This window comes from Opisthocomus hoazin, chromosome 1, assembly GCF_030867145.1.
Source record: "Opisthocomus hoazin isolate bOpiHoa1 chromosome 1, bOpiHoa1.hap1, whole genome shotgun sequence".
Lineage (NCBI taxonomy): Eukaryota > Metazoa > Chordata > Aves > Opisthocomiformes > Opisthocomidae > Opisthocomus > Opisthocomus hoazin.
The window spans coordinates 87,149,145-87,177,073 of record NC_134414.1 but is presented as its reverse complement, the minus strand read 5'-3'; the positions used below and the strand labels follow the sequence as shown (position 1 = coordinate 87,177,073).

Here is a 27,929-nt window from a genome sequence, read left to right as displayed (position 1 = left end):
ATATTTATAAGCATTTATGAGATCCCCTCTCAGCCTTCTCTTCTTCAGGCTGAACAAGCCCAGTTCCCTCAACTTCTCCTCGTAGGAGAGATGCTCCAGTCTCCTCACCATCCTCGTAGTCCTCCGCTGGACTCTCTCCAGTAGCTCCTCATCTTTCTTGAACTGGGGAGCCCAGAACTGGACAGAGTACTCCAGATGGGGCCTCCCTAGGGCAGTGTAGAGGGGAAGGAGAACCTCCCTCGACCTGCTGGCCACACTCCTCTTAATGCATCCCAGGATCGCATTAGCTTTCTTGGCAGCCAGGGCACACTGCTGGCTCATGGTTAACCTGTCGTCCACCAGGACATCCAGGTCCCTCTCCACAGAGCTGCTCTCCAGCAGGTCCACCCCAAGCCTGTACTGGTGCATGGGGTTGTTCTTCCCCAGATGCAGGACCCTGCACTTGCCCTTGTTGAACCTCATCAGGTTCCTCTCTGCCCAGCTTTCCAGCCTGTCCAGGTCACGCTGAATGGCAGCACAGCCTTCTGGTGTATCTACCACTCCTCCCAGTTTTGTGTCATCAGCAACCTTGCTGAGGGTACACTCTAACTCTTCATCCAGGTCGTTGATGAAGAAGTTGAACAAGACTGGGCTGAGTACTGACCCCTGTGGGACACCACTAGTTACCGGCCTCCAACTAGACTCGGCGCTGCTGATGACAGCCCTCTGAATTCTGCCATTCAGCCAGTTCTCAATCCACGTCACTGACCACTCATCCAGACCGTACTTCCTGAGCTTCCCTAGGAGGATATTACGGGAAACCGTGTCGAAAGCCTTGCTGAAGTCTAGGTAGACAACATCCACTTTCAAAAATAATAATCTCAAAAGTCAAACTCCTCCGTTCTTTTCCACAGTCAATGTATCCGTGCAAATACTCTTGCGTTCTGTAGGCTGTGGTTCACTGGTAGAGTCCTAAAAACATGACCTAATTTTTCAAATAGAAAAGTCTTTTTGGCGTTAACTGAACCTGGAAGTGCTCGCTGCTTTGGAAAAACAGGTCACGTAGCAATTTAATATGCACTCAGGAGTTTGATTCTAGACTCTTGGTCTTTTAACTATTCATTGCACTAGTCTTAAGATATAGATGCTCAGAGAATGATGTATGCATTGCAGTGAAAAATTCAGCAAACATATAAATTAGTAAGTGTGGAGCAAACCCAAGTTCATTTCTGATACAACTGATCTGGACAGCTGCCTGGGCAGATGTTCTTCAGAAAAAATTGAATGGGTTAGCAAGGCAAAAAAAAAAGCTGCTTCCTTCACTTTGACAGTTGTTGTCTTTTGAATGCTTCTCTTGTCTTGCTAATATTCTTGAGTGGAATCTGTGGGAGGAGCCCTACATTGTTGGTCTATAGAAAGAAGACATTAAGTGACAATTATATACACAAAAGGCTGGATAAAAGCCCAACAGTATTTGTCCCTTTGTGGTTTAAACATTTCCAAACCACAAATGAGAATAGCAGGCCATATTTAATAGCACTTTGAGCTGATATAACACTATTTGGCATAAATATTTGCTAATTATTTTTAAAATGTGCAGTAGGTAGTATGCGTGGGTAATAACTCTTTGCCTGTTTCTGAAGAATGGTTCAGAAATTAATTATATTCTCAAAACACTCTGCAGATAATAAGTATTAAGCATTATTATTATGAATTGGGTTCATTTAAGATGTAAAACTGCTAGAGTTGCCCAAGTCCTTAAGTATGTTATGAATATTTTAGCAATGCTCATACCTAGTGTAACCTAAATCAATAATCATTTCAGTGCATACTTTTTTTTGCAGAATATAGATGGTAATTAGTCATGTCTTTTGCTGGTCAAGGAGGAGAACAACTTGAACTGACCTCTTGGCAGGTCTCCTAAGCTTTAGCTTTTCACTGACATTCCTATTATTTTCATATGCAACTCTCTCCTGCTGTGGGATAAACGGTAAATGTAAATGTTTTGTAGCCCCACTGCCTTCAGTGGAACTGCACGCATTTGCCCAAGGTAAGTGTCTCTCCTCTATTGCTCTGCGATCTCTTTGTTTGCTCAGGAGTGCACAGAGTGGACTTGTCTGTATTTTGTGGTTCGTCCATCTCTATAACTGCTTCCTACTTCTCACATTCCTCTGTGCCTGAGCATCACTTGTATCCAAAATCCAAGGTTTGCAGAGACAGATGAATAAGTGTTGTCTCAGTCTGTCATTTGCTGAGGAATTACTTCATTGTTGGAGCTGAAAGAATCACACATTAAGAAATGAGAAAGCCTTGATAGTTTGGCCTTAGAAGTTGTTAATCTGTTTTCCATGTGGACGTGAGTGCCATTTATTCCTGTGTTCAGTATTGAATAATATTAATTTTTCCTGTATTTCTGTTGTATTTGACTATGCAGCACTAAAACATTCCAGAAGTTGCAGTTGTATAATTATCACAGCAAAATACTATATTTTATATCCAATTTCAACTTTTGTTCTCATTTGTACATCTCAGTAGACTTTAGTGGAATGTCAGAATATCAGTAAACGGGTCTTTGGAGAATAGAAGACTCCAGAGAAATGCAAGTCATTTATCAGAAGGCTACTGTGAAGCAGTAGTTTGAATTTATAACATGAAAAATAATTTGAAAATAGTTTTATAGATGTGAAGCTGGAACACAATGGCAGTAGGGAACCCTGTAAAAACAAGCAGTACTGTCAAGTGTATGTAAGCAGGCTACTGACTATTTATATTGCTAAGAAGTGAATGAAGAATAAACTGCAGTAAACTCAGTCTTATCAACTGGAAATGTCAGAAGGTGTGAAAAGACTGGCCATATTAATCAAAGTCTGACTTTGAGTTATGAACTTGTCATGTGGCTATGAAGAAGGAAAATGTAATTATAGTCCGTATCAGGCAATGCATTACCACCATTATATTACTGAACTCTCAGCTGGAATACCTTATCTGTTCTGGTCAGTCTTATTTCAGAGAGATGAATTCTCACCAGAACAGGTGTGGAAAAAGGGGAATAAATGTAAACAGCAAATGACCATCTGCCTCCAGAGACAGGAACAGAGTATCATAGTTAAGTGAGTGCTGGGAGCAAGTACGCTCTAAAGAAATGCAGAGCACGAGTGTGCAAGTGGGCTTGGTCAAACCACAGTTACATAAGGTAAAAAGCAGTGTTAAAGTAGAAGGTTATTAGATGGCTATGGAAAAGTCAGAGTTGGTCCTGCTGTCTGTTGAGTAATGTTCTGAGCATGGCTTTCAATGGGAGTTGAGGGAAAACTAAGGGGAAATGGCTTGTATTCTTGTGTTTCCCCTAGTTGCAAAGCTGAGAGTTAATTGACAAAGATCCACTTCAGTCTTCTGTGGTATGTTCCCTCCTGTAAAAGACCGCTTAAGATTCTGGCTTACATAACTAGAAAAATGTGTTGAGGCAGATTATTTGGTGACCTTCTCACCATAAAAGTGAAGCAGAGATACGACGTGTTCGTTTTTGAGTTGTGTTACAAAACCAATAAGGCAAAGGTGGCTGTTCTTTAGCTGGAGTGGTGCCTGTGTTAGCACTAGTTATTAGTCCCTATGTTAGACCCTTTATATTGCTTTGGAACTTAAAAAATTCAAAAGGTACAAGTTAAAGCAGGCCCATGTCATAATCTCTGGTATTTGTTGAGACCTAATAAAGAAAATGCATTTTTGTTGACTTTAATGTTATAAAAGATGCTGCTGAAGGAAATAATGATAGTCTTTTAATATAAATGTTTCAAGAATGAACCTGCCTACGCTATTGCTTAAAAGCTTTGGTCCTTAATACCTTAGTGAAAACTTGGATGATATATAGGGTGTCAGAACAACAATTTCTCTGAGATTCTAATCCACCTGAACCAATCTGAACATGCTGTACCAAACTGCAAGCTCCCAGTGTGAATTCAGATCAGATGGATCATGTGAAGGTGGTTAGCTGTCACCTGACTGGCATGACTGGTATGGAGAATTTATCCTGCAGGTTAGTAATCCTCTCCAAATACTACCTTGAGCTCCACACCTGACTCACAGTCTTGTGACTGTGGATGAGAGCTAACCAGTACCTCTTAGGTTTATGGTACCTTGATATCAAGAGCATCCAGCAACAAATCTCTGTTGTTAAGTCTTCAAAATTAGCTTTCCATTCCGCCACATAGGCTGTGTGACTACACACGTGCAGATGTGCCCAGCAGCATGCGGCAGGATACATGTTGGTTCCCCAGTACAACCTTGGTGTTTGGGTGAACGAAGCAGCACTTGTTGGGTCTGAAGGACTGTGACAGTCCCTAGCTGTTGTGAAATGTACCCCCCGCCCTTCCTGAGTCCAAGTGTGGTGAACATCTCGCTCCATGTTCCTACAGCTTGTGCAGCAGTTTGTTCAGCATTCTTTCATTTCACTTTTTTTTTTTTTTTCCTTCTTTTTTTCTTTTACAGATGGACAAAAGAGGAAGAAATCATTAAGAAAGAAACTGGACTCTTTAGGAAAGGAGAAGAACAGAGACAAAGGTAAAATAAAATGAGTACGTATTTACTGACCGGGTCTTAGTTTTGCATATGAGATTTCTTTAGTCTTAAATGTATTCTGTCTGGAGTAGGAGAGCATTACTGAGCTGGTGTACCGCCTAGATATTTATTTCCAAGTTGAAAAATACCCCATATTTTTTCTATTTGTCGTTGATATAACTTAGATCTGTTCAACTGAAAGCTTGATTCTGGGAGAAAACAGTTAAAGGACTGCATCTTTTCTTCATTGTTCTTTATTCCCACGTTCACCATCCAGTGCAGAGTGTGGTCTGGATAACATGATCCAATTGTTTACCTGCATTTTCCCTCTCCTCTTGCCGTTTGCAAAGCACATGAACCCAGCCCTGCCCAAGCGAGTCAGTTGGTTTGCTTTTCTTTTTTTGAGCCTTAGAAAAATAGCTGTTGTTTAAAATACATAAATGCTTCGGTGCTACTGATCAGTTAGGTTTTAACAGACTCCGTGTGACATAGATTTACAGATATGGTTGGACTCTTTCATTTGGACACTAAACAGCTTTGTGGGCTGGGTCCTAATCCGCTGGACTTGACCTGTAATTTGCAGCCAGGACGTTGAGACCTGAAAGGTGTCTCTGAAATTGCAGTATTCTGAATGTAGGTAATTGTGCATCTAATGTTGTGTTCTCTTCTGGGAAAGAAGTTCTGGAAAAGTGGTAGTAAAAGTCAGTATTAACATCCCTGATTCACAAGCACGTGCACAAACACACAAATTTGTAACGAGAAGTGACCTGGTTACTTTGATGTTATTGCTTGTCATCTACTTTGGCAGAAGGATGGAACTTTGAAATTCCATTAAAAAGTTGTCATCCACATTTCAAAGTTACTTTAGATATTTGTCAGGAAGAAAATGTTTTTCTTTTATTTCTTGTTTGTTTGATGACTTCATATATGGGATTATTATTTTCTTGGTTTAAAAATGGCCAGGGAAAATATTTGCATTAATCTTTCTAAAACTGAAAGTCCCCTGACAAAATTTGCTTGGATAAATCCAGTGGTCTCCCATGTTGGGTTGTGACTACCAGATCTTTCATTTGTTAAGAGAATTACTTGATGTAGGACTGAGTCCACATGCAGAAGTAGTCTTTAAGGAAGAAGTTTAATGATTTTTATAGCCACCTTTGCGGGAAAATCTGTCTTGTACTGCTCCTGTCAATGGATTACGTTTGGCTGCAATGTAATTGATCAGTCATTATGTTGCCTAGTTTCCTTGGTTTTTTTCCCCATAGCTCTCCATGCAGTTAAAAGTGCAAAGCAGCATAGTTCAGTGCAGAAGTTTCTCTGCTTTTCAGTGTGTTTGCCAGATAATGGTCTTGATAGCGGTCCGTGGGGTGCTTTTCTGCATCGGAAATGGCTAACCACTTACTGCCTTTTTTTTCTTTTTTTAGTTCTCTCTCAAATTTTTGATGCACTGAGAGCTTTTATCTTTCCCCCCATATGGGTGGCACGACTTTGGTAGTTTCCTGTGAAAGTTTCTATTTAGAAGCTCTTTCGAGAGTTTAAATACATTTTATCTTTTCATTCTCACATTTTTCATTGCAGTAGCAGATTTTAGCAATAATAAAATTGATTGGATAATTCACCAAAGACCAAGTTTTGTTGTGTCACCTGAACCTGGTGACCTTTGCAGTTGCACTTCCAGAACTCCTCCAGTGCCTCTGTGGTGCAGTGCCTTGAGAACGGATAGCTTCCTTTGGTGATGCATTCAGATGTTTAACCCGGAGTTGCCCTTTATTCCTCTAAATTCTCTGCTGCCAATGATCTTTCAAACAATAATTTTTTTTGCATTGCCTTGTGCTCTTGTAATTTCCTTATAGCCTCGTTTTATTTCAGCTGACGTCTGTTTCTGATAATTACACAACTGTGCTGGTTGAGCACTTACCAATAATATTATTTTCTGCTGTTACATTTCTGTTCAGGGATTTTATTTGTGTGTTTACCTTGCGTGATAGCATCTGTTAGTAACTTTTGGGATATACTTTCTGTTTTCATTCAGATGGATTTTCTGAGTGCGCTTTGCCATTTAGGGCTCAGTAGTTGCCCGCAGCAAAGGTTAGCACTTTGTATGTATTCGTCCTTGTAGATATTTATCTACTTCCCATTTTTCCACCATTGCTCATATTGTCTGGTTAACTACACACAAGCATTTTTAAAAATCACTATGCTGATGTGCATAATTTTAATTCCTTTTTTTTTTTCCTTATTTTCACTTCAGGCATTTCAAACATGTACCCCTCTGCTTTTGTCCTCTTCCTCCCATCTTCCACTGCCTTATTTATAGAGATGTCTTACATGCTCCCTCCATTTATAAAATATTATAGGAGCACTCTCTGAGGGGAAAATACGCCAGCACTACTCAAACAGCAGAATCTATATTTCTCTCCTTCCTTCAGGACATCTGTATTGACATGGGCGTCAGGTTGGTCAGTAAGGGTGCAGTGGGCCAGGACATTGGTTTCTGACCAGGGTGCGTCAGCAGAGGGAAAAGAAAGCCATATTGACTCGCCTTTGTTGCCAACAGCAAATGTTAGGCAAAGTAGCTGAGATAGCAGCATAGGGCGCCCTGCTTCTCAGGGGTTTCGACCGTGGTTGTTTCTGGTGTACTCTTCTCTGCCTTACGGAGTTACTAAAGACTATCTGCCCTGCAGATATTTGCTGAGCAGACTCTTAACCTGTGACAGCAGAGGGGATGAGCAACCAGGAAGGTGTTGGGTTGAGCCATGAGGGCTATCAGCCTGACATGGTTGGTGAAAGGCAACTGCTTTCCTGTCGCAAGCAGCAGCACCGGCATCTCCCACAGCCTCGGGAGTTGAGAGAGATGGCGTCGCCCAGCTTTCAGGTGGCAAGCTGGCTCTGGGAAGAAAAATGTAAGGCCTCGTGCTGCTGGTCTCAATGAGGATGAGCCTGCCGTGCTCACATGGCAGCCGAGCCCCACCATCTTCCTTGAACAGTGGTCTCTCTCTGCCACCCGAAGTCAGAGTTAAACACCCTTGGCACGTGGGTCACAGTGAGATGGAAGTATTTTCCTGGTCCGTTCCGTGGTGGTTTTTTAACAAGCATTTCTAGCATTTAATTTATAAAGAGAGTATCTTCCATTACTGGGCAACCAGTCCAAAACAAACACTCCGTGCTGTGGATGTGGTTGTGCTCGCACAAACGGCCGGGAGCACTTACGTACCCACTGGGGCAGGTCCCTAGTCCAAAAGCAGTGCCTGCCTTCTGTTGCTTTTTGGGCTATTTTGTGGGGGTTTTTTTTGGTAACTAGTCTAACTGCACCGTGGTGAGAAGGAAATGGCGAGACCGGGAGGCTGCACATCGGAGGGGAAGCAGGGAAGCTGATCTCCAGACCACTTTATATGGATGGGTTGCAGCTGCCTGAATGCAAACAGCTTTTCCATCCCTGCAGTATCACTTTTGTAAGCACAGTTGCAGTTTGAAGAGTATATAGTTAATTCCAAACATTTTGGGTTTCCCATACCCTAGACTAGGAGACCCCACATAACCCAGGATAAGTAACAACTGAGGGGGCCATCTTGTTAGGTCTCCCCTGGAGTACGTGCCACCTGAAAAGTCTGTTTTCAGATAGATAGGCTCCTGAAGATTAATCCTGACCATCACGCAGCACTGTGTGATCCTGTGTATGGGTTGCAGCCAAAGATCACCGAGATGTCCCTGGCGTAGGAAGCCTCCGAGGTGGGAAGAAAGGCCGCCATGGCGATCGCTGTGGTCGCACGATGGAGACCTCGCTGCAGGGCCTGGCCTGGCCTGCAGCTTGTAGCGTGCGTGGTCAGCATCGTGCCTGTGGGTGCGGGCAGCTCCTGTGGAAGAGCAGGGAGGACTGGCATCCGTAGCCTTGCCTGGCAGTCCCTCTGCTCTAGCACTGACCATCCTGAGCTGCCCTAGGGTGTAGGTTCTGGTGGTGCTCTCGCTGGGGAGGGACAGCCTTCCTCCCGTTGTGCCCAACACTGTTCTCGCCCACCCCACCCCAGCAAGTGGTTCTTCCTTAAAAGCATAACCAAAAGGATGTGGTACTCATTTCTTCTGGGGCTGTTTGGAGATCTAATAATCCCTTGTATTTTAGGAGTCGGTCCAATCTGTAAGTTTTCACTCTCCTAACATCACATTTTATTTAGGTGCATCAGTCGATCAACTTGCCTGTTCTGTGAGAGTTTCAGCGAACTGTTATGCTTCTGAAGGCCAAAAAAGACACTGAAGTAGAACTGAATGCACTTCAAATGAGACTCGTATCTTTATTTTGTCCTCCTTGACAGGTACATCTGTTGTCATCTCATTAAAAGGGGAAAAATTCTAAAACAAGTGTTTTTTCAATTGCTTTTACGTCTCAGTGTGACTCACCAAGGCAGGATATAGCGAAACTTGATGGACGTAAACAGACGAAACAGGAGAGCAGCGCTCCACCCGGATATTTAAGCAGTATTTTCACCTTCCATCATTCAGTGTCTTTGCTTTTCTCTACCCTGCCTCCTTGTTATTAATGGCCATCGTGACTCTCAGTCGTGCTGTCTACAGATGTCTCCAAACATTTGCTATAGCTGCTGACAAACAGTGCTCAGGCTGGAGGAGCAGTAAAATGTCAGTGCTGCTTGGAATAAGAAATTCTCAGGATGCTCTGCATGCTGGCGGCTGGGTACTGTTCCCTTACAAATCCACTGCTAATTTTGACAGCGGCAGAAGCGAAGCCGTTCGTCCGTCTCCTGCCAGTGATACAGGGATCAGCGTAAGCATGCCTGCTGGGAAAGTACACACAGGCATTCCTGGGAGAGACGCCTCCCGGAAAGGATTTCTTCTAGAAGATTTTATCAGTAAACCAGCTCCATTTTGCCTTGGTTCCAGTAAACCCTACAGGTGAACCGAGAGACCTACTCAGAAATAACAATCCCTTGTTATGTGATTTGTTGAGCAACTGAGGATCATCCTTTTGCTGGTGTTTCTGTGTGGAATGTGAATACTTGACAGGTTCATTTGTGGGGCCTTAGCAGAGCTGCTCTGTATGCCGGAGCTTCCAAGAAAAGGCCTTGCTGGTAACTCTGGTAACTACACCAGCAGTAGGTGTTTGATTTTTCTTTGGTTCAAAGCTCTTGAACATGTCTTCCGTGTTTACTTCCCAGCCATGCTTAGTAAATTTAGAGGTATTTCTCCACGTTTGCGTTTGTTCTTCAGTAATTCAACCTATCATGATGTCAGTATGCCTTGGCACAGCCACAGGAAAGAGCTCAATAGAGGAAGTTTCTTTTTTTTATTACAGTTTATCAGAAACATGCTTTTTTTCCAGCCTTTCAAGTGTCCCACTGTGCTTTTTAAAAAACGTTAAAAATATTTCTCATGCTCTCTAGGCATACAAAAAGGTTTTTTTTATGCAACACTGTGTCATGTTTTGCACTAAAGTCAATTAAAGGATGGAAGAACCTCTTAATTTAAAAAATAAAAGAAAGACCTACCAAAAGAAAAAGCCTGAGTAATTGTGAAGGCCTTATATCACTCCTTGAAGGTCAGTGAGCTCCAAAGAGCTGGAAAAGACAGTTTCAGCCAGGGAGCTGATGCTGTGAGAACATTGTTTTATCGCAAGTCTTCTGGAGTCAGTGCGGGGTTTTGACAAACCTTCAGATGGAAGCAGTTTTGCCGTTCCTGTTATGTAATTAACTAAGTAATTAATAAACAAAGTAATTAATTTGTTAGCAAAACAGAGTTACCGAGTCTGGCTGGCTGGGGAGGTTGACTTGAAGACCACTCTCCATTTCAGTATTCCTTTTTAAAGTGTATTCTTCTCTGAGCCGTCTCCCACTCTGTTCCTATCATTAAAATCGAGGTAGTACAAGCACCATAGTAGATCTTGATCATAAGGTTTTAGCAGCTCAACACCAGCACTTAAGAAAAAACCCCAAAGTACTAAGGAGAGTGTCCAAAGTTGCTGTATTGTATGCTGTTCACTTAGCACTGAAGGCCTCGTTACGGTCTAGAGTACAGACCTCACTGGTTCTTAATAGACTGCTATGGTTTGTGGGATGGAAACCGCAATTTTCACTAGCAGAAACTTCAGAGAAGTCTTTGAAACTATACTTGGACATGGTGGCGTGAGGCCAAGTAAGCTAACCATGTGGGTCAACATCCTGGATATCATCATTCGATTAGCAAAGTAAAGGATTTCTGGTCACTGAAACTCTTGTTTGAGCTGGCTGGGAGTTTTTCTGTGACATGCTACCATTTATTAGGAAAATGCTGATTTGCCATCACAGAAAGATTTCTTAGGAACATACCAGTTTCGATCAAAAGTGTTTTAAGAAACTTTCCTCAGCTGCAGGATGGACTTCCTGGTAAAAGAAACCGTGCACTTCTCCAAAATAGCAAATTGTCTCCTCTGCCAGTAAACACTGAAAACCAGAATGGGTCAAGTCCAGTCCTCATGTGCTGCTGTTCGGGCTAAGGATATGAGTCCGTGTTTCCACACTGATTGCCGAGTCTGCCAGGTTGTTTCACATTTTAACATGGTGCTTTCTGCAAAATTTCTTTTTAATCTGCTCACTCTGGTGATTGAATAAGCGACCAAATTTTTTGTTGGTTTTACAGACAGTAACTAACTTGGTAGCTTTGGCACTGACTCAGTACATACACAACAGAACAAGGTTTGAACCCCTGCTCGAAGGAGCGTTTCTTCATACAAATGAAGTATCTCCAGCAGTGGGCACCCCCAGCCTACAGCAGTAAATAGGTGGTTGGTACTTGTACTTTGATTGCAAAACCAGAGCCTCAAACCTACACGTCTTACATCTCAGCCCTTTCTCCCCCATCAGTGGGCTGCTAAATACTTTGCATGACTACAACTCTTCTTTTATTTAATGAATCTGAAATGTCAAAAGGGCTAGCATTCACTCTAAGGGACAGGACGTTACCTGTCCAACAAGGAAATTGTTGGGATTGAATACTTCTGAAGAGTGGTGGGCAAAACATACTCACCACCAGCACCCCTGACAGCACGCGCGCTCACACATGCACTGGTTTTGGTGCCAACTGGAGACTGTAGCCAATCTGTGGAGGGTGCAACCAGTTCTCTTCATTTCAACAAACAGGCAAAAAGTGACAAGTTTTGCCAGTTCTTTAACGTAATTACCACTGCCAGCCAGCATCACTTCAATCCGTATTTAGTCTGAAAATCTGCCAGCTGATTTCCATCCAGTTCCCCATCTCTGCCAGGCATTGAGAAATCACGGAAGTGGTTCATGTCCTCTGAGAAGGAGGCCTACAGCAAAGCAGCCTAGAGCAGAGGCTCACCGTCCTTTCACTGCTCCACAGGCGTGTTGAGCAACAGCAATTAAAAAACCTGGTGTCCCACACCTGAGAGTTTTCAAGGAGGAGCAACACCTACCTCAAAATACCAGACTTTACGTAATGAAGTCAGGGAGAGGCTTATTTTAATGATACTCCTATAGTGAAGCAGTACTGAGACCCCATGTCCTGCTGATCTTGTCGCAGTTGATCCCAGTGCTGTAGTACCAATGGGCATCACTGGGCTACATACTGCTGTCCCATCCCAATTTGAAGCACGAGAAAACCGAAGAAATATTTTGTGTTCGGGATTTCATTTGGCTCAGAGGCTTTTCTCAGGACATGTCGTGGAAGGACGGATAAATAGGGATGCTAGAGATATAACGAAGTACCTGATTCGACAGGCAGAAGGGGAGACATGTTGCATTTGTGTGCTTCATGTTTGTGGACTTACATGTTCCTTGGAAAGATAATTCAGAACAGTAAAAAGTAGTACTAAAGTAATGCTAATACTCTTATCATTTTATAGGCCCACTCTGCTGGGTACAGGAGGGACAGGTCTAACCCTGGACTCCTGGAACTGGCAATACCCACATTGCTTGCTACCCATGTGATGATGTTCTTTCTTGTCCTAAATTAAATGCAGATAGTTTTAGATGTCATTCTACTCACAGGTCACCTCCAGGCTTTCTTGATATGTGAGGCTCTGCTTCCTGATTTAGTTTTGTCTGGCCACCAAAGTTAGTTCATTTCTTAACATTTCATACTTCTGAAGAGCAGTAACCGTATCAGAACAATGGGCCCTTGTCTCTTTAGTGTGATAGGCTAGTAGTGTCCTCATTCAAGATCCACAAAATGTACTCTGCTTTTCAGTGCCTTACTTTAATCTTAATGATAATGCAAGCCTAGATAAAATCTGAAAGTGTCATCAAAGATACAGTCAGACTTTAAGTCCCAGGAGGAACATTGGCCTTTAATCATTTAGATGATTGTGGCAAAAGAGTGGGTGAATATATAAGAATTTTTTGTTTGCCTTTTTTTTTTTTTTTTTCTTGTTTTCATACTTTAAAAAGAAATTGCTTTTAATCCCTAGTGCTTTTATTCCTAATACAGGCAGGTCTGAAGTGGGAACCTAGTTGCACCCATTTTCACCAGGATGAATAGAGTCTGTAGCTATTTTTTCATTCCATTTGAGCCCAAAGAGTTCTGGTTTGCAGTCTGACCAAATTATTCTACTAATCTCAGATACATCTAGATTTGAAACTTAATGAGGAGAATTTTGATGTTAGTAATTGTTAGCTGTTTCGCTGTGGAGAGTTTTTCTGTTTTGTGAAACATTTGAGCATTTTAGTTGGAGACCTCAACTAGATGCTGGTTTTTTACATTACAGTCACATTCGTGTGCATACTCTACAGTTATATTGCTATTGGATGGAATTATGCTCTTTTTGTTAACTGAGAGAAACCTGTATTCTCCTGCATTGCTATATGTCCATACCTATTGTGGTACTGTTACAAAGCATCTTTATACTGATATACTACTATTAAACTGGTTTAATCTTACCAGTATGTTTAAGTAACGTAGTTTTTGTATAGAATTAAAACCGTATCCTTGAAGGCTTAGTCTGAATAGTGGATGCACTGACAAACTCCCTGTACAGGTAGGTGCATACCCTCCTGACCTGTAATGAGACCCATACACGTGTCTGTACCCCTTGCCTCTGGTGCCCTGCAGCATCTGTGAGAAAGAAGCCTGGTGAAGGGGTCTGAAACGTGAGAGCTGTGGCACAGTCCAGCCAGGCTCCCCAGTCTCAGGATTAGGTTATTGGAGCCTCTGATGGCCCTCTGCACCATCTAGATGGAGCCAGAGGTGCCTGACTTCTAGCTGCTTTCAGTGGAAGTTAAGATTTTAATTAGATCTGCTCTCAGTTGAATTTCCAAGATTCTGTGTGGTATATCTTGCAACTGGAAACACAGTTCAGATACCATGGGCTGCAATTACCTGGCACATCTCCATTATTATTTTATTGTTTGAGTGTTGTTATTATTATTATTATACAGTCCAGTACCTCAATGGAATTATTATATATTTGAGGAGACTTCAGATTGTTTTTCTTTCTAACAGCAATTAATACTTAATTCTTTTTGTACATAATAAATATCAGATGTTCAGCAAATACAATTTTTTTGTTGTTGCAGAATTTGTTCCCCAGGCTTTTGGAATGCCGTTGTCCCAAGTGATTGCTAATGATCGGGCCTACAAGCTCAAGCAAGACTCTCAGAGAGAAGAGCAGAAGGATGTTTCAGATTTTGTGGCCTTTCTCTTGCCATTTGGAACTAAAAGGCAGAACAAAGAACTTTCAAGCAGTAACTCATCTCTTAGCTCAACCTCAGAAACACCAAACGAATCCACTTCTCCTAACACACCCGAGCCAGCGCCACGAGCAAGGAGGCGTGTAAGTAGACCCATCACAATGTGGTGCATCCCAGTAGGTCTGGAGAGTCTAGCCAGAGCAGGAGAAAACCCTGTTGTGTCTGCGGATTGGGGAATATTCCTTCCGTCATGTTTGAACAGTGATTTTTTTTTTTTTCAGGTGAAAGTCAGCCTGGTCAATATCAGAAAACTCTAGCTGTAGTGGGAATCTTCTTTTTCTGGTACTGGTGGGAAAAGATTATATGGACTGTGCAAGTCTGTTACAGATCCCAACGTGTCCGAGAGACTATTTAGAAGTTTTCCTGTTCACTCCCTGTATCTGCCTCCTTCTGTCTAGGTCTTTTAGATTTAACAAATTCCGTCTTTCTTCAACCTCATTTTTTCAGCTGGGGAAGACTAAACCTGTGTGACTGATATTTATATGTGTGCTTATGTTAATCTAGCTCCACAAACTTGGAAATAGATGTAACTATTAATCCCTGTGCTAGTATTAATTAAAATCCCCGTGGTCTAATTCTGATCGTGGCCTTGGTGATGAGTAAGAGGTTGTCATAGTAAATTTGTACTAGGCTCTTTGAAGGACATTTCTGCATGCCAGCTGTGAAGATGCCTTTGGCAGCAGAACACAGTGTGGTGATTTGGATTGAATGTTAATTCTGCAAGTAAGATAGGTACTTGATAGACCACTGATAGACCACTGATTTGCAGGGTTCTGTTCCTTGTAAGTAAATTCTATGCTCTGAGCTTTCCCATTTTCCAGTACTGCAGCTAGTAACAACAGCAGATTTTTGTTGTTGTTGTTACCATGGGATAGAAGTTCTGAAATTACTGCTTTTTAATTTCATTTGCAATGGAGGGAGAAAAAAAAACATAATAAATGTGAAGGGAATCCTGCCAACTTCTTTCAGAATTTGGTATAGGTAGTGACAAAAAATAGAAATTCACTGTATACACCCACTGGCTTCAGAACCTATTTTCATATAATCCATGTCCAGGTATGGGTCATCTGCTGTTCTTTTCACCAAGTGTGTTAAGCGCTGACCAGCATTTGACCAGCCAGCAAGCAGAAGGAACCTGGATCCACTGTTACATCCAAGGGATAGAGCTTCCTAGAAGCCTGTGGGGTTTTTGCTTGGTTGGTTTGGGTTTTTTTGTTAATACCAGGATTGCAGCTTTCAAGGTGGCAACATGAATTTGAGCCTTTAGTCCATAGTCATGAAGATGCAGTAGAACATGGTTTACCTGCAGAGAAGGAAGAGTAGGCTAAGGTCTACTTAGACATGGAGGGAGCTGGAATTTTCTCTCAGGAATGAACCTCAGTTATTCAGTAATGTACTTCATGAATTGTCAATTACTTAGCATGAATATCAGCTCATGTCCCATATCTTGTCTGTCTTTGGCCTTTATACTTCTGCTTATCAGTGTACTTACTCTACTCCCCTCAAGTTCTTTAGGGAATGGTAAGGAAGTCTGCACTTACCTTTTATCTCTTGGGCAGTGTTGCACTGTTTATTTTCAATTATATCAAGGCAAAAGCTTAAAAAAAAAGAAGATTCACTAGTGCATGCAACTGCTACAACCAGTTTCTCACACAAATGCTGCACAGACACCTGGAGTGCGGTCCTCTTAAACTTAAATTGGAAGGATTGTTTATCACTGTACCATTCACTGCTTTGCAGCCGTGTCATTCACTTTTTTTGTATTCCGGTGAGTCTTTAAACACTCAGCTGAGACTTTCAGTGAGGGATATAAGGTAGTGCTGGCTGCAGAGCTTGTGGTACGAGTGCTGTGGTTACCTCTTCTCCAAGAGCTAGACAGAAAGCACAGTTGCTGCATTTTCTGTGTAGGAATTTTCTCCAGTGGTTGGACATTGAGACCCTGGTCATCCAGCAAGGCACTTTCTGTGTGCTTATTATAGAGAACATCCTGACTCTCTGTTAATATATTATTTATATATATATATGTTATGCAGTCAAAATTTATTCAAGTATCAGGAGCTCAGTCATCTGCTTTACTACTCAAATAGCATAATGTATGGAGTGAAAATGAATCTGCCATGGATATAGTACTTGATCCCATGAATACTCTGCAATATTGCTCATCTTTTCAAAAGAGAAAAGCCTTCTATAATCCTTAAAAGTAAAGAAAAGCTTCATCTAACGTTCGTTCCACACCTGTTCCTCTGGCTTTCATTTTCTTTTTGCTCTTTCCATCTCCTCTTTAATCTTCACTTTCCTTCGTGTGTCTGTGTGCTTAGCTTAAGACTTGCACAGTTTATTTAGATTTGTGATGGAGCAGGGACTGGTATCCATTATGTGCAAAGGTAATGCCTAGTAGGTGGAACTCGATTTTTCTTTAGTTGCTGGCTATTGCAGTCCAGGTGGCACTGTGCCTGTGTTAGTAGTCCTGGAGTAGTGGGCACCAAAGTGCGTGATCTCCCGCGTCGTTCCTCAGCAGTCATATAGATCTGCCTGAGCCCAAGCTAATACATCCGGCTGAGTTAGAGCTGGATCCATGGAGAGTGTTGGTAGTGTTTTCCTGTGCACTTTGGAATTTAAAGTCAGAGCTGGCCTGGACTTGGTATGGCCAAGGAGTGCTGTACTTCAGCCACTGAACTCAAGGTCACTCTTCCTAAAGCTAGTTCAGTATCCTGGTTAATCCACAACTTTGATAAAATGCCCAAGGATAATAGTGAACTGACTGTATTTACATCTATTTTAGGGACCTGAATCCGACTTAAGTGACTGTGATGATAATGATTCATGAGGTGAGGATGCTTTGCTAACAGGGAGGGACCAGTAAAGGCAGGGTGTAAAGGAGGGCACCTGTTGTACAGGAACTGACTGGGAGCTGCAGCGATGAGGATGGTGTTAGGATTTTCAGTGTCAGTCGACTAATTTTGATACCTGAAACCCCAAACTCTTAAAAAAAACCCAGAAGAATTGTTCGGTTGGAATTTTACACACGTGGATCATAGCCAGAGATTCTTGTTGGTTTGGGACTTTTTTTGTTGCCTTTTGGCAGGAAATGGTAAAGGGAGTCAAGAGAATGTACTTCTGAGAGACATTAGAACAAAGTTACACTCTAAAGGGTCTAGTAAATATTTAGAGAGATGGGTCCAAAAAAACGCTAAACATTTCACTGTGTTTTGTTTATAAGTCTTCCATGAGTTATAGCAAACACAACTGTACCTGATAAGTTAGATGCTTTTTTTAAAAGATGCTACGAAGTAAAAATTTTTAAATTAATTTGAAATCTCAGTGGACTTTGTATGAGTTGCCTATGAATCGGAAATCTTTGTAAAGTTCAGATGTCTAGGATGACGGAAGAAAATACTTCCAGAGCTTGAAATTCCCAAACAGTCGTACAGTTCTCATTTAATAGACGTAGAGATCTCACCAGCAGTCTATGAAATACCTGTCAGCAGAACAGTGTGCTTTTAAGAAATCAGAGTTGTCAGCAAAGTTTTTGGTGGGAATTTTCTTCATTATTTCCTAGGATGACGTGCTGGATCCCTGTACAGTACATTTTATGTTATGGTAAAATGTATCCTTGTTTTCAGAAAGAAAGAGAATAATTTACAGTAGATATTTTTAATGAGAATTAAAGCTGAAAGGTTTGGTTTATTTGTAAGCCTAGATGTCCCGTAAACGCTTTTGCCTGGTAGGTTTAAGAACAGTTGAGGGAAAAGGTCATTTTGAAGTGACGGTAAACTTGTGGTTTGAAAAAAAAAAAAAAAAAATCTTAATTTTCAAGTGTGAACGTTGAAACATGCCATAAACCTCCTGCTGCTTATGCTACTTTGTCCTTTACAGACTGCTTGAACTTCTGTGCTTTGCTGTAGTCCAAACATAGTTTTCAAAGTTTTCATTGGATTTTTAAAGATTTTTAAATATTTACATAGATGAAGTAAAAATATGTAAAAACTGTTACCCTTCTACTTCTCTGGTGTGTCTTTGTTCTGTGATAACATGGGATTATTTCAGTCTTTGCAGCTGTATGTATTTGAGTTATTAGTAAATTGTATGTGGTGCATGGTTGTAAATCTACTTGCATCATTGTCACCGATAAAATGGCCCAAACTGCAGAAGTAGTAGGGAATCAGGTTTAAAAATGTGTATGTAGCTCCATGCACATAAATAGTGTACTGCTCAGACCATGATTCATCCTTGTCCTGCAATATGTGCAGGCTTAAAGCAATAAAAGGGTGTGCCAAGTGAGTGGAAAGCATTTATTTTTTTCAATATCTAATTTTTATTCACTGTAGTATGGTAATAATAGCAGTGGTACCATTGTGATTTTTCCTATCCATTACAGTGTTATTATAACTTCATTAATTTACAAAACCTGTGGCAAATTGTATTTTTGTAGTAGTTAGTTTAAAATGCAGGTAGCCAAATGTCTTTGTTAGATGAGGTCTTGTAGTGTTTAGATTTCTCCTGCCGTACTGATTGTTCACGCATCTGTATTTTACAGGGCGCGATGTCTGTGGACTCTATTACAGATCTTGATGACAATCAGTCACGGCTGTTAGAGGCTCTCCAGCTCTCTTTGCCAGCAGAAGCCCAGAGCAAGAAAGAAAAGGCAAGAGATAAGAAACTAAGCCTGAACCCTATTTACAGGCAGGTTCCCCGGCTTGTAGATAGTTGCTGCCAGCACTTGGAAAAGCACGGTAAGAATATTTCATTTTCCCAGGAGTGGCCGATGTATTTTTACTATAATATAAATAAACGCGTATTTTGAGAAGCAAGCATGTACTTCCAGTTGCAAGGACGCCTTTGAAAGTCAGGCACTTTCCCTCCTGTTTTGGCTCTTGCTAAAGATACTGTCTCAGAAATAATTACTAAGATGATATCTTCACAAACTAAGGATCCATGCTACAAGCTTGCAAACTGATCCGTACAGCCAAGGGAAGAGACATTTCTTGGAGGTCGTTTATCTTGTACTGGAGTGCTCAGCTCTGCAGGAAAGACTCTTCACACCCAGCAGGTTCACCCATACCTTGAGAATGAAAATCTGAAATGTGCCAGTCAGCCTGGAGTCATTCTTTGCAACCAGTGGATCTTAAGGTGTAAGAGCTAAATTAGCTGTTTATTGTATAGTGCAAGACTGAACTAGAAACAGGATTTGACAGTAGAGGCTCAGAGAAGGAAAAAAATCCCATGCTAAATTATGTTAAGCTCCAAGAAGCTTTTTCATGTTCACTGCAAGGCTTGCAGGCTGCCTACTCAGTTTGTCCCTGGCTTGAGTCCTCCTGACCAGCCTCAGGCTCAGGCCTGCTCTCTCCAAAGGTGATTAGAAACTCCTGCTGGTATTCTTCTCATGTCTTCATGATCATCCAGACACAAACCTCGCACCAGCTTTGTGTAATGCAGGAACAATAGTTAATCAAGGTATCTGTTCAACATCTGTCCCAATGTGTCTTAGTCTTGTAAAGATCTTTAATGAGAATTGAAATAACTTGACCACAGCAAGATGGAGTTATCACAAGGCCAAACAGTAAACAAACCATTAAGTAATGGTTACTGCAACTCCAAATGATGCATTTGGTGCCTAATTTGACCAGAAAGAAATCATTTACTGACTGAATGAAAGGCTTTTGCAGGCGAGGGACTGCAATTTAAGCAATAATGCTAAGCTTTTACAATATGTAATTGAAAACCATATTGCTTACAAATATATAAATGAAAACTGTGAATGAGAGTAATCTCGCTTTTTACAGAGATTAGATGCCATGGCTGATAAATAAGTGTGGGAATGATTAAGTTTGAGATGAATGACTTTCCGTCCCTTTAAGCAAGGGCAGCTGAGTTTGGAGAACATGAAAGTGTCTGGGTCAGCCAAAAATAGGGTCCGCTGAGTATCCTTTGGATACTGTGATTTTATGTCACTTGAACATCTGTGATAAATTATTTAATCCACTTAACCCACTGTCGTAACAAAGATTCCTTTCTATACAACATTCTTTACTAAAATATTTGCTTTACATTGAAGTTTACTTTTAAAGAAAAGTTAATGTTTTTTTGTGCATTTTCTAAGACTGCACCGTAATACCCCACAACACAATAACCTGAGATAATTTGGGGTGAATGTTGCTGTTCTTCAGTTTTCAGTTTAATCCACCACCCACAAAGCAGTCATCAGGATTGGTTGACTGAGAAATTTAAAGATTGCAGAAGGTGGACACTGCTGTGTGCTCATTGGCTTGAGGGATAGTAGAGGACTTTCTGTTCAAGTGACAATCCCATAGCAACATCATTCCAAGCTATATGGTGGACCAGCTTTCTGATTCTGAAAATACTTGCCTGTATGCGTAAGTCCTGTAGGCCAATTTTTTGGCAGCAAATCACCTAGGTAGGGGTTTCTCACGAATACTTTAAATGACAATTTTGAACATTATATAAGAAAAAATGATAAAGTTTTTAGCCATGAAAGCCCCTGGCTTTGTTCACCTTCCCTGTTTTCCCTGGGATAATGTTCCAGAGTTGTAAAGTCTTCACTTCCTGCAGACCTGCAGTGTAAAACAAATACTGTGTGTTTGTGCAGGAACTGATAACTGGCTTCCAGTTATTGCCTAATATGAGTATCTCCATCTCAGATGATTCTCTGCCAATGTTCCTGGGTTTGCTAAATGTTATTGTATCAATGTAATTTTCTGTTAATGACAGATAAAGAGTATTTGAAGAGAGGTGTCGTGTTGAGACTAGAAACTAAAATGCAGAGTCCTATCTGAATTTCTCTGATGAGTATCTGCAACTCCAAACACCACTGCAAAGCTACACATCTCTAGCAAGCAAGTGTAGCCTCATGGCTGTCAGAATGCATTTGTTTCTCCTGTATGTCAGTAGAGAAAATTAGTGTTGCAGAGAAGCCTTTGTTAGACCACAAACTTTTCAAAGCTTAGGTAATTTAATCCTTTTTGCAAAAAATGTCTAACTGTGTAAAATGATATTATGTACACAGCTGCTTAAGCCTCTAAGATTTCCACTCACATTCTTACTGCTAAAGACCTCGAAGGTGATATTTACTCCCAAATTTTTCAGTTTCTGTTACTCAGCAGAGCATGTCCATTCAACAACCACGTTATCATTTGTTTGATATTCTGGTAGTATCTACAAGGCTAGAAGAAGGTTTGAACTGATTTCTTACAGAATAGCAGGCAACACCCCCATTCCCAAATCACTTTAAACCTAAGTGACACAAGAGGCACACCTTCTGCATTTCGCCTGAAGTACAACAGTACTTCTTTATAGCTTTCCCTCTGTGTAATAGCTGTTCCTACCCTGTAAACTGCACACAACTCCTGGGTAGCGTTCTTCCCTCTCGTAATCTGCCTGAGTGCCCTGCTAACGACCCTTTGAAGGAAACTCTCAGCTTTGTCTTGACAGGCACTGTAGAGCCAGCAGGTAACCCCAGACACAGCTCAGTGCCCAAGTATTCAGTTATTTTATTACTTGCTTCCTTTAGTATCAGTCCTGGACGTGCCACCTCCAAACACTGAGCAGTGCCTCGCTCTCTGCATGCCTCTGTCCCTCACGGAGGAGCAGTGGCACTACCAAAATGGCATCACAAGAAATGTCATGGCGATGCCGTTTTGCAGGTTAGGTGATGGTGAGGTCCTTAAAAACTGCAGTGGATGGCTTCTTATTCCAAGACAACTGAGTTTTGCCTCAGCATGGTAAGTACAAGTTTATAGAGAAATACATTGCGGGTTTTTTTTTCATTTGTTAAAGTACACATATAGCCATGATTGCTTTGGGTCAATGCAATTTTCAGCAGAAAATTAAACAATAAAACACTTGTCTGATGTGCTGCACTTGCAGGTCTCCAGACAGTAGGAATATTCAGAGTTGGAAGCTCAAAAAAGAGAGTAAGACAGGTGAGTGGCTGTGCATATGCTTTTCCCTCATCAACTGTGATACAAACAAGCCTGATTCCTTTCTGTTAAGTGATTTCCTCCCCATCCATCACCTGCTGAAATTCAGGCTTTCTGGGTCACTGACTTTATTGTTTTTTTGGTGGCTCATAACGGGCCATTTCCAGTCATCTTTTACATTTGCTGAAATCCTTGTCAGGTTCTCAGCAGGTTAACAGTCTCTGTATGTTTTGCTCTGCAGAAGTAGCACAGGGTTGGAGATCCAAATAGACTACAGTGATGAAATTTTCCAAAGGTTACACTGTAGGGAAAAAAAAATCTTGGCTGCTAGGTTCAACTCAGAAACTGCTGAAGCTCCCAAAGCAAACCCAAACTGTAAATCTTTTTTGGAAAACTTACAGTATGAGAAAATATGCAAGTACAGAACAATCTCTTTGACCCTCAGATCGCTGCTCCCAAATATCACCTTTCTTTTACCCCTATTAAACTCGAAGGTTAGAGCAGACCCATCCAAGTCCTACTCTCAGCCAAATGTTGAAAAAGCAGAGACAATGTACAGTTAGGTTCCAGAGATAAAGTCAGAAGTGGGTGTTTCCTGAGACCTAGGTATTGCATTATTACTCCCAGAAGTTGGGAATACCTGTTGAATTAGAGCAGCAGAGAATAGTCCTTAATGGTTGCATGATGCTTAGGAAGGGGATAAAAAGTTACAGGAAAATAGACCTATCCGGAACTACAAGAGTGAAAAGATCAAATAGAAAAAAGCAAAATAAAGCTTGACTGGATCTGATCCCAGCAATAATAGTTCTTTGTTGCAAGAACTACATAGTATAGTGTTTGTTGCTCTGGAAAGTTCCCTTGAATAGCTAAGATGACTTGATTCTGGCTGGTAGGACAGTATAGCCTACTCATTTGTAGCTTACTCTCTAGCAGTTTCTATTGCTGAGTGGTTATTGTAACGCAAAGCTGAAAACATTCATGGTCTGCAGAGGCAGTGGTTAGATCAACACTGAACTAGATAAAGTATTGAAAAGTAAGTTGCCTGTCATTTGCATTACAAGCTTCAGTGTCAGAACATATATGAACGTTCAGGGATGAGTAAAATTGCATCATACCTTTGAGGAAAAACAGAGGGTTTGTATCATTTACTTGTAAACTAAGCCTTACTTTGAACATCAATGACTTCCACGATTTTTACTATGCTTTCAAAAGCTGAGGAGATCAAGAGATTTGGGTATTTATGTATTCTATTACATGGTCTAATTTATTGAATTAGGTGAACTAATATATTTCATTAAACAACATGGAAGCATCAGCATGGACCTTGCAGTTACAATAATAAATGCTGTCAACATGAACACAGGGGAAAGTCTGGATTCAATTAAAATTCCGCTCATTTTCTGAACCATGGAAAGCCAAACCCAGTCCTCAGATTTTGGTGTGCTTTCACAGCTGTTCATTAGTTTTTCTTGTGTGGAAAGTAGGCATAGTTTTGTTGCCCTTCCTCCCCCAGTTAGAAAAAATTCTATTTAAGCTGTGGTTTGTTGTAGTAAATACAGAAGTAAGTAAATGCATGTGCCAGTGGGGTTTTTGGTTGGTGAGCAGGAAGAGAAAATCTAGAATGAGTGCGTCTGATCCAGTCTGCCTCCTTCACATTCAGTGGGCTGTGGGACAAAGATTCCTGAGCTAGTGTTGGCTCAAGGTGCTGGATCTGGTACATAAGGATGCCAGGCACCAGCTTGCGCCCAGAAACTGTACAGATGCTTGAACATTGTTGCTGAGCTTGGGGCGGGCAGCCCTCTATGAGAGGCCTGGTGACTTGGCGGCAGCTCTGCAGGTGATGTGACCACCAGACCCTGAGGCTGAAGAGAGACATGGGCTGGAACTCTGTGCTCCCATCCCCTCTTCCAGCAGGGATGTCCTCAGCCCTCATGTCTTACGCTCCGGTGGATGCTGCAGTTCAGTGGGTGGGCTTTCCAAAAGTCTGAAAGTATTCCCTTGTGAATGAAGTGTGAGAGACCTCAAGTTTAAACTTGAAAGTAGACAGTTTTTAACAGCTGTGATAACCTGGACCTGAAATGTGGCCATGTTTCACCAATGATTGCCTGATACTGTGCTAGTTAGGACATCTCTGTAGGCCTCATAGGATATCAGATCAGAAGTGCCATATTCAAGACTGTAGTAGCAGTTTATGATTTAGACAGCTATTTGGGAAGTCCAAATTCCTGATGCAGTGCTAATCTGTTTCCTTAGTTTCTTTTGAGCAGTAAGTGCAGAAGCAACCTTCTGGATAGAGGTAATTTATGGTGCTCCACAGGGATGTTCCCCATTTGCCACCAGTCTGAAGAACAGAATTGAGCTGGAAATGAAATGCCCAAGTTGGCACTGCAAAATGTTTGACCACATATCAACAGGAGGTAGCATAATACTGGATGAACAACAAATTCTGGTCTTCATAGCATATATTGATTATTAATAATGTTAAAAGTAGTCAGTAAATTACAAAGGAGGCTGTAGTTTTTATAGAATACCTTTCACGTTCATTATGAAAGCACAATTTCAGCTGTAAATACGGGATTTTCTACATTCCTCCATGCTCTATGTACTGAAGATGAATTTGCCTGTGATCACGATTTGCCACAGATTATCACAGACACATAGTTTGCTTGTGATTTACCTTCTTTCTTCTTTTTGATATGTCTATAGTAATCCTGGTAAAGACAACCTCAATTTCCTCTTGTATAGTAAGATTTAAATATAATTACTCTCTGAGAAAATATATGTAAGATCATGATACCTCATAATATTAGCATACGAAATTTTCCTAAGAAACAGTTTTAAAACATCTTGACCATTTTCAATATGAAAAGAGAGTAAAAGGTGTAACTCTCAGCCTGCAGAAAACATTCTGCTCTCGGTGCTGGAAAATCTCTCCAGAAAGGCAGGCTTTAATCTTTTGTCAGGCTTTTTGAATATGGGAGAAGAATTTCTTCTGCCTTTGGAAGTGTGATGCCTTTGAATTACACAGAATTTGTCTGAAGGACTGTAAGTGGAAAAAAATAGCGAAGCCTCATAATGGTATTAGCTTGCTGTTTGTTAACTCGCTAATGGTGATCACTTAGTAAATGTAACTAAATTAGGAAGGCAGGATAAGATGTGTGTGGACGAATGCCATGAAGTCTTAGTGAAGCTGGCTGCGTACTGCACCTGGCTGCTTACTGCTTATGCTTAAATACGATCTTAAATCATAAGAGAAATGAGAGTTTGGTGGATTTTAACATTGTCTTATTATTAATGTTTTTGTACAAAACCATAAACGTTGTAAAATGCAATTTTCGTCTTTCTGATCCTAAAATTTAGGGATAGTGCAGTAAGGAGGTGTAAGAAAGCCTTTCTTGCAATTTTCCTTATTCTCCCTGGTTTCTGCCGTTGATGTTAATCTTACATTTCTGAATAGCTTGTATTTACTTGGGCACGTTTTTTCATAAAAGAGTGCCGTGTATTAGCTGGAAAGCAAGAATTCTATTTTATTACAGTTCGGTACAACCCTTAAGTTATGTATCATGGAATAAGCAGCAATTAGATAATAATTTTGTCTTTGACCTTACCAAATACTAGTCATGTCCAATCTAGAAAGTGAAAATGAGTAAATCTACGTCTTAAAAGATTTTCTGTGTTGAGATGCACTAATAGGGACAATAAGTAACTGTGGTTTTGTGTCATGATCTTTTCCAGTTACGTGAAGAGTTTGACCGGGGCATAGATGTTGTATTAGACGAAGAACACAGTATTCATGATGTTGCTGCTTTATTAAAGGAGTTTCTACGTGACATGCCTGACCCACTTCTCACCAGAGAACTTTATACACCTTTCATCAACACTCTCTGTGAGCTCTGCAGCATTTTGATTTACCGATTTTGAAAAGCTTACCTGTTTGAACTCTTTAATCTCTACTGATTGTATTCTTTTCTCTGTGCAGTTAGTACTGTAGCCTTGATTTGCTCCAAATATTTGTATAGTATAAATTTGCTGAGATCTTTCCTTGGTTTTCATACTGTGTAAGTATAGCCCAGAAAACTAGACCAACAAAGATTTTACTTTCTATACCTATTTTCGCGTTTGTATATAGGATGTGATTCATGTTATCTGTTAAATCCTGACCCTGTCATTAGATGACAGACTCCCATTGGAATCCTGGTATCTTCGCACCACTAATGCTTCTAATTTTTCGAGCTATTCACTGACCAAATTTCCAGTCTGGCTTCAAAAACCTACCTTCAGAAGTTCAAGTTTCATATAGTCAATGATCCTCAAAGCCATCGTATTAAGATCTCCCAAATGTTTTGCCTAAGACCTGAGAGCAGATTCTCACAGATTTTGGAAAAAGTAACGTTGGACCTTTTGAGCTTAAGCTGCTGCCTGGTGTATGTTCTTCAGATTCTTTCTAGCCCTCAAGTCTGCGATCCTGCCTCTGTCCTACCTTTGTCGCTGGCTACCATTGCATTTTAGATGGTTAAAGGATGGTGATAGCCGAAAGTCCTCTATATCTCTGATTGCTTTTCCAGTCTCCTACTACCTGTGCAAGATGTGAAATTTTAAGAACACTCATTTAAAATGGCTAAAGCATAAACTTAACTGGAATGTTTCCTAGCGGTGCCCTGTATATACTGGTAGCTATACCTAAACGAATGGAGTAAGTAGAAAATTAGACAGAATTCTTGTGTCCAGTGACAGTGATGGAGTGTGCAACATGAATTTTGCTCTCTTATAGGCTGAGAAAAGATCCTGTGAACCTGTGAGCAAAAAGTTGACCAAGCGAGGCAAAAGTCCCATAGCAGTAGTTGTTATACTTTTGATATTTCTTAGAGTTTTCTCTTCTGACATCATAAGGAAAATGATCCTTAAACAGTGCTATTCTTCCGCCTTCCTTTGGGCTGGGAACAGTATATTTGTTCTGCTTTTAGGTTAGTTGGAGTGATTTTCTTAGAATGTATTTTTTCCCCTCTTAGTATTAGAGCCAGATGAACAGCTAAGCACCTTACAGCTTCTCATTTATCTTCTACCTCCCTGTAACTGCGATACCCTGCACCGGCTGCTGCAGTTCCTCTCCACAGTGGCTGGCCACGCGGAAGACACCACAGACAAAGATGGCCAAGAGGCAAGTCCTGGTCGCTTGTGTCCTTTGACTTTGCTTAATTCATGATCTGAAAAGAGATCTGTAAAGCTGTGAAACAAACATGATGGTGGCATACCCCTGAGCGATGGGAGAGATCTCATATTCTTGCCTGCACATTTGCCATTTAGTTGTTTACTGTGTTCTTAGGGCTGTAGAATTTTAATTTTTGTATGACTTAATCAGTAAAGCATCTACCACTTCCTTTGGGAGATTCACAGCGTAACCAACCTTGTTGTTAAGAATGTCTAATGTTATCCATCCTTTTTCCCCACCTTGCTTTATCCTGTTTTATTCTATGGAAAAAATACTTGCACAGAAAAGTGTCAGGCTTCAAGAGTATGCTTTTTCGTTCACTTTTCATTCTCTGTTGTTGCTTTCTTACATGACCTTTGGACATAGCAGTGCACTTCTTGGTTCCCTTAGCTTCCTTGTGTGCGCTGGGTAGTGAAGAATAAAAAATAAAGGACAGGAGCTCCAGCTGTGTCCCTGCAACTGGCAGATGTAATCAGTAGTTGGAGCCAGGGTCCATCTTTGCCCTTTTTCCTTCTGGCCTCCTTACTGTTGCATTCTGGAGCAAATGCAGTGGAGAGGTTGGAG

The 27,929-nt window shown here is 41.1% G+C and overlaps 1 protein-coding gene across 3 annotated transcripts in view; it reads left to right on the top strand.

The window, feature by feature from the left end:
- Positions 1-27,929, top strand: part of ARHGAP6 (Rho GTPase activating protein 6) — a 343,056-nt gene that overhangs the window by 295,317 nt on the left and 19,810 nt on the right. For all 3 annotated transcript variants that reach the window (XM_075428390.1, XM_075428397.1, XM_075428408.1), the window contains exons 3-8: positions 4,462-4,533; positions 14,046-14,302; positions 18,757-18,952; positions 22,104-22,159; positions 25,892-26,042; positions 27,166-27,314. In XM_075428390.1, coding sequence (XP_075284505.1) covers positions 4,462-4,533; positions 14,046-14,302; positions 18,757-18,952; positions 22,104-22,159; positions 25,892-26,042; positions 27,166-27,314 — 881 coding nt within the window. The remainder of the gene's footprint in view (positions 1-4,461; positions 4,534-14,045; positions 14,303-18,756; positions 18,953-22,103; positions 22,160-25,891; positions 26,043-27,165; positions 27,315-27,929) is intronic.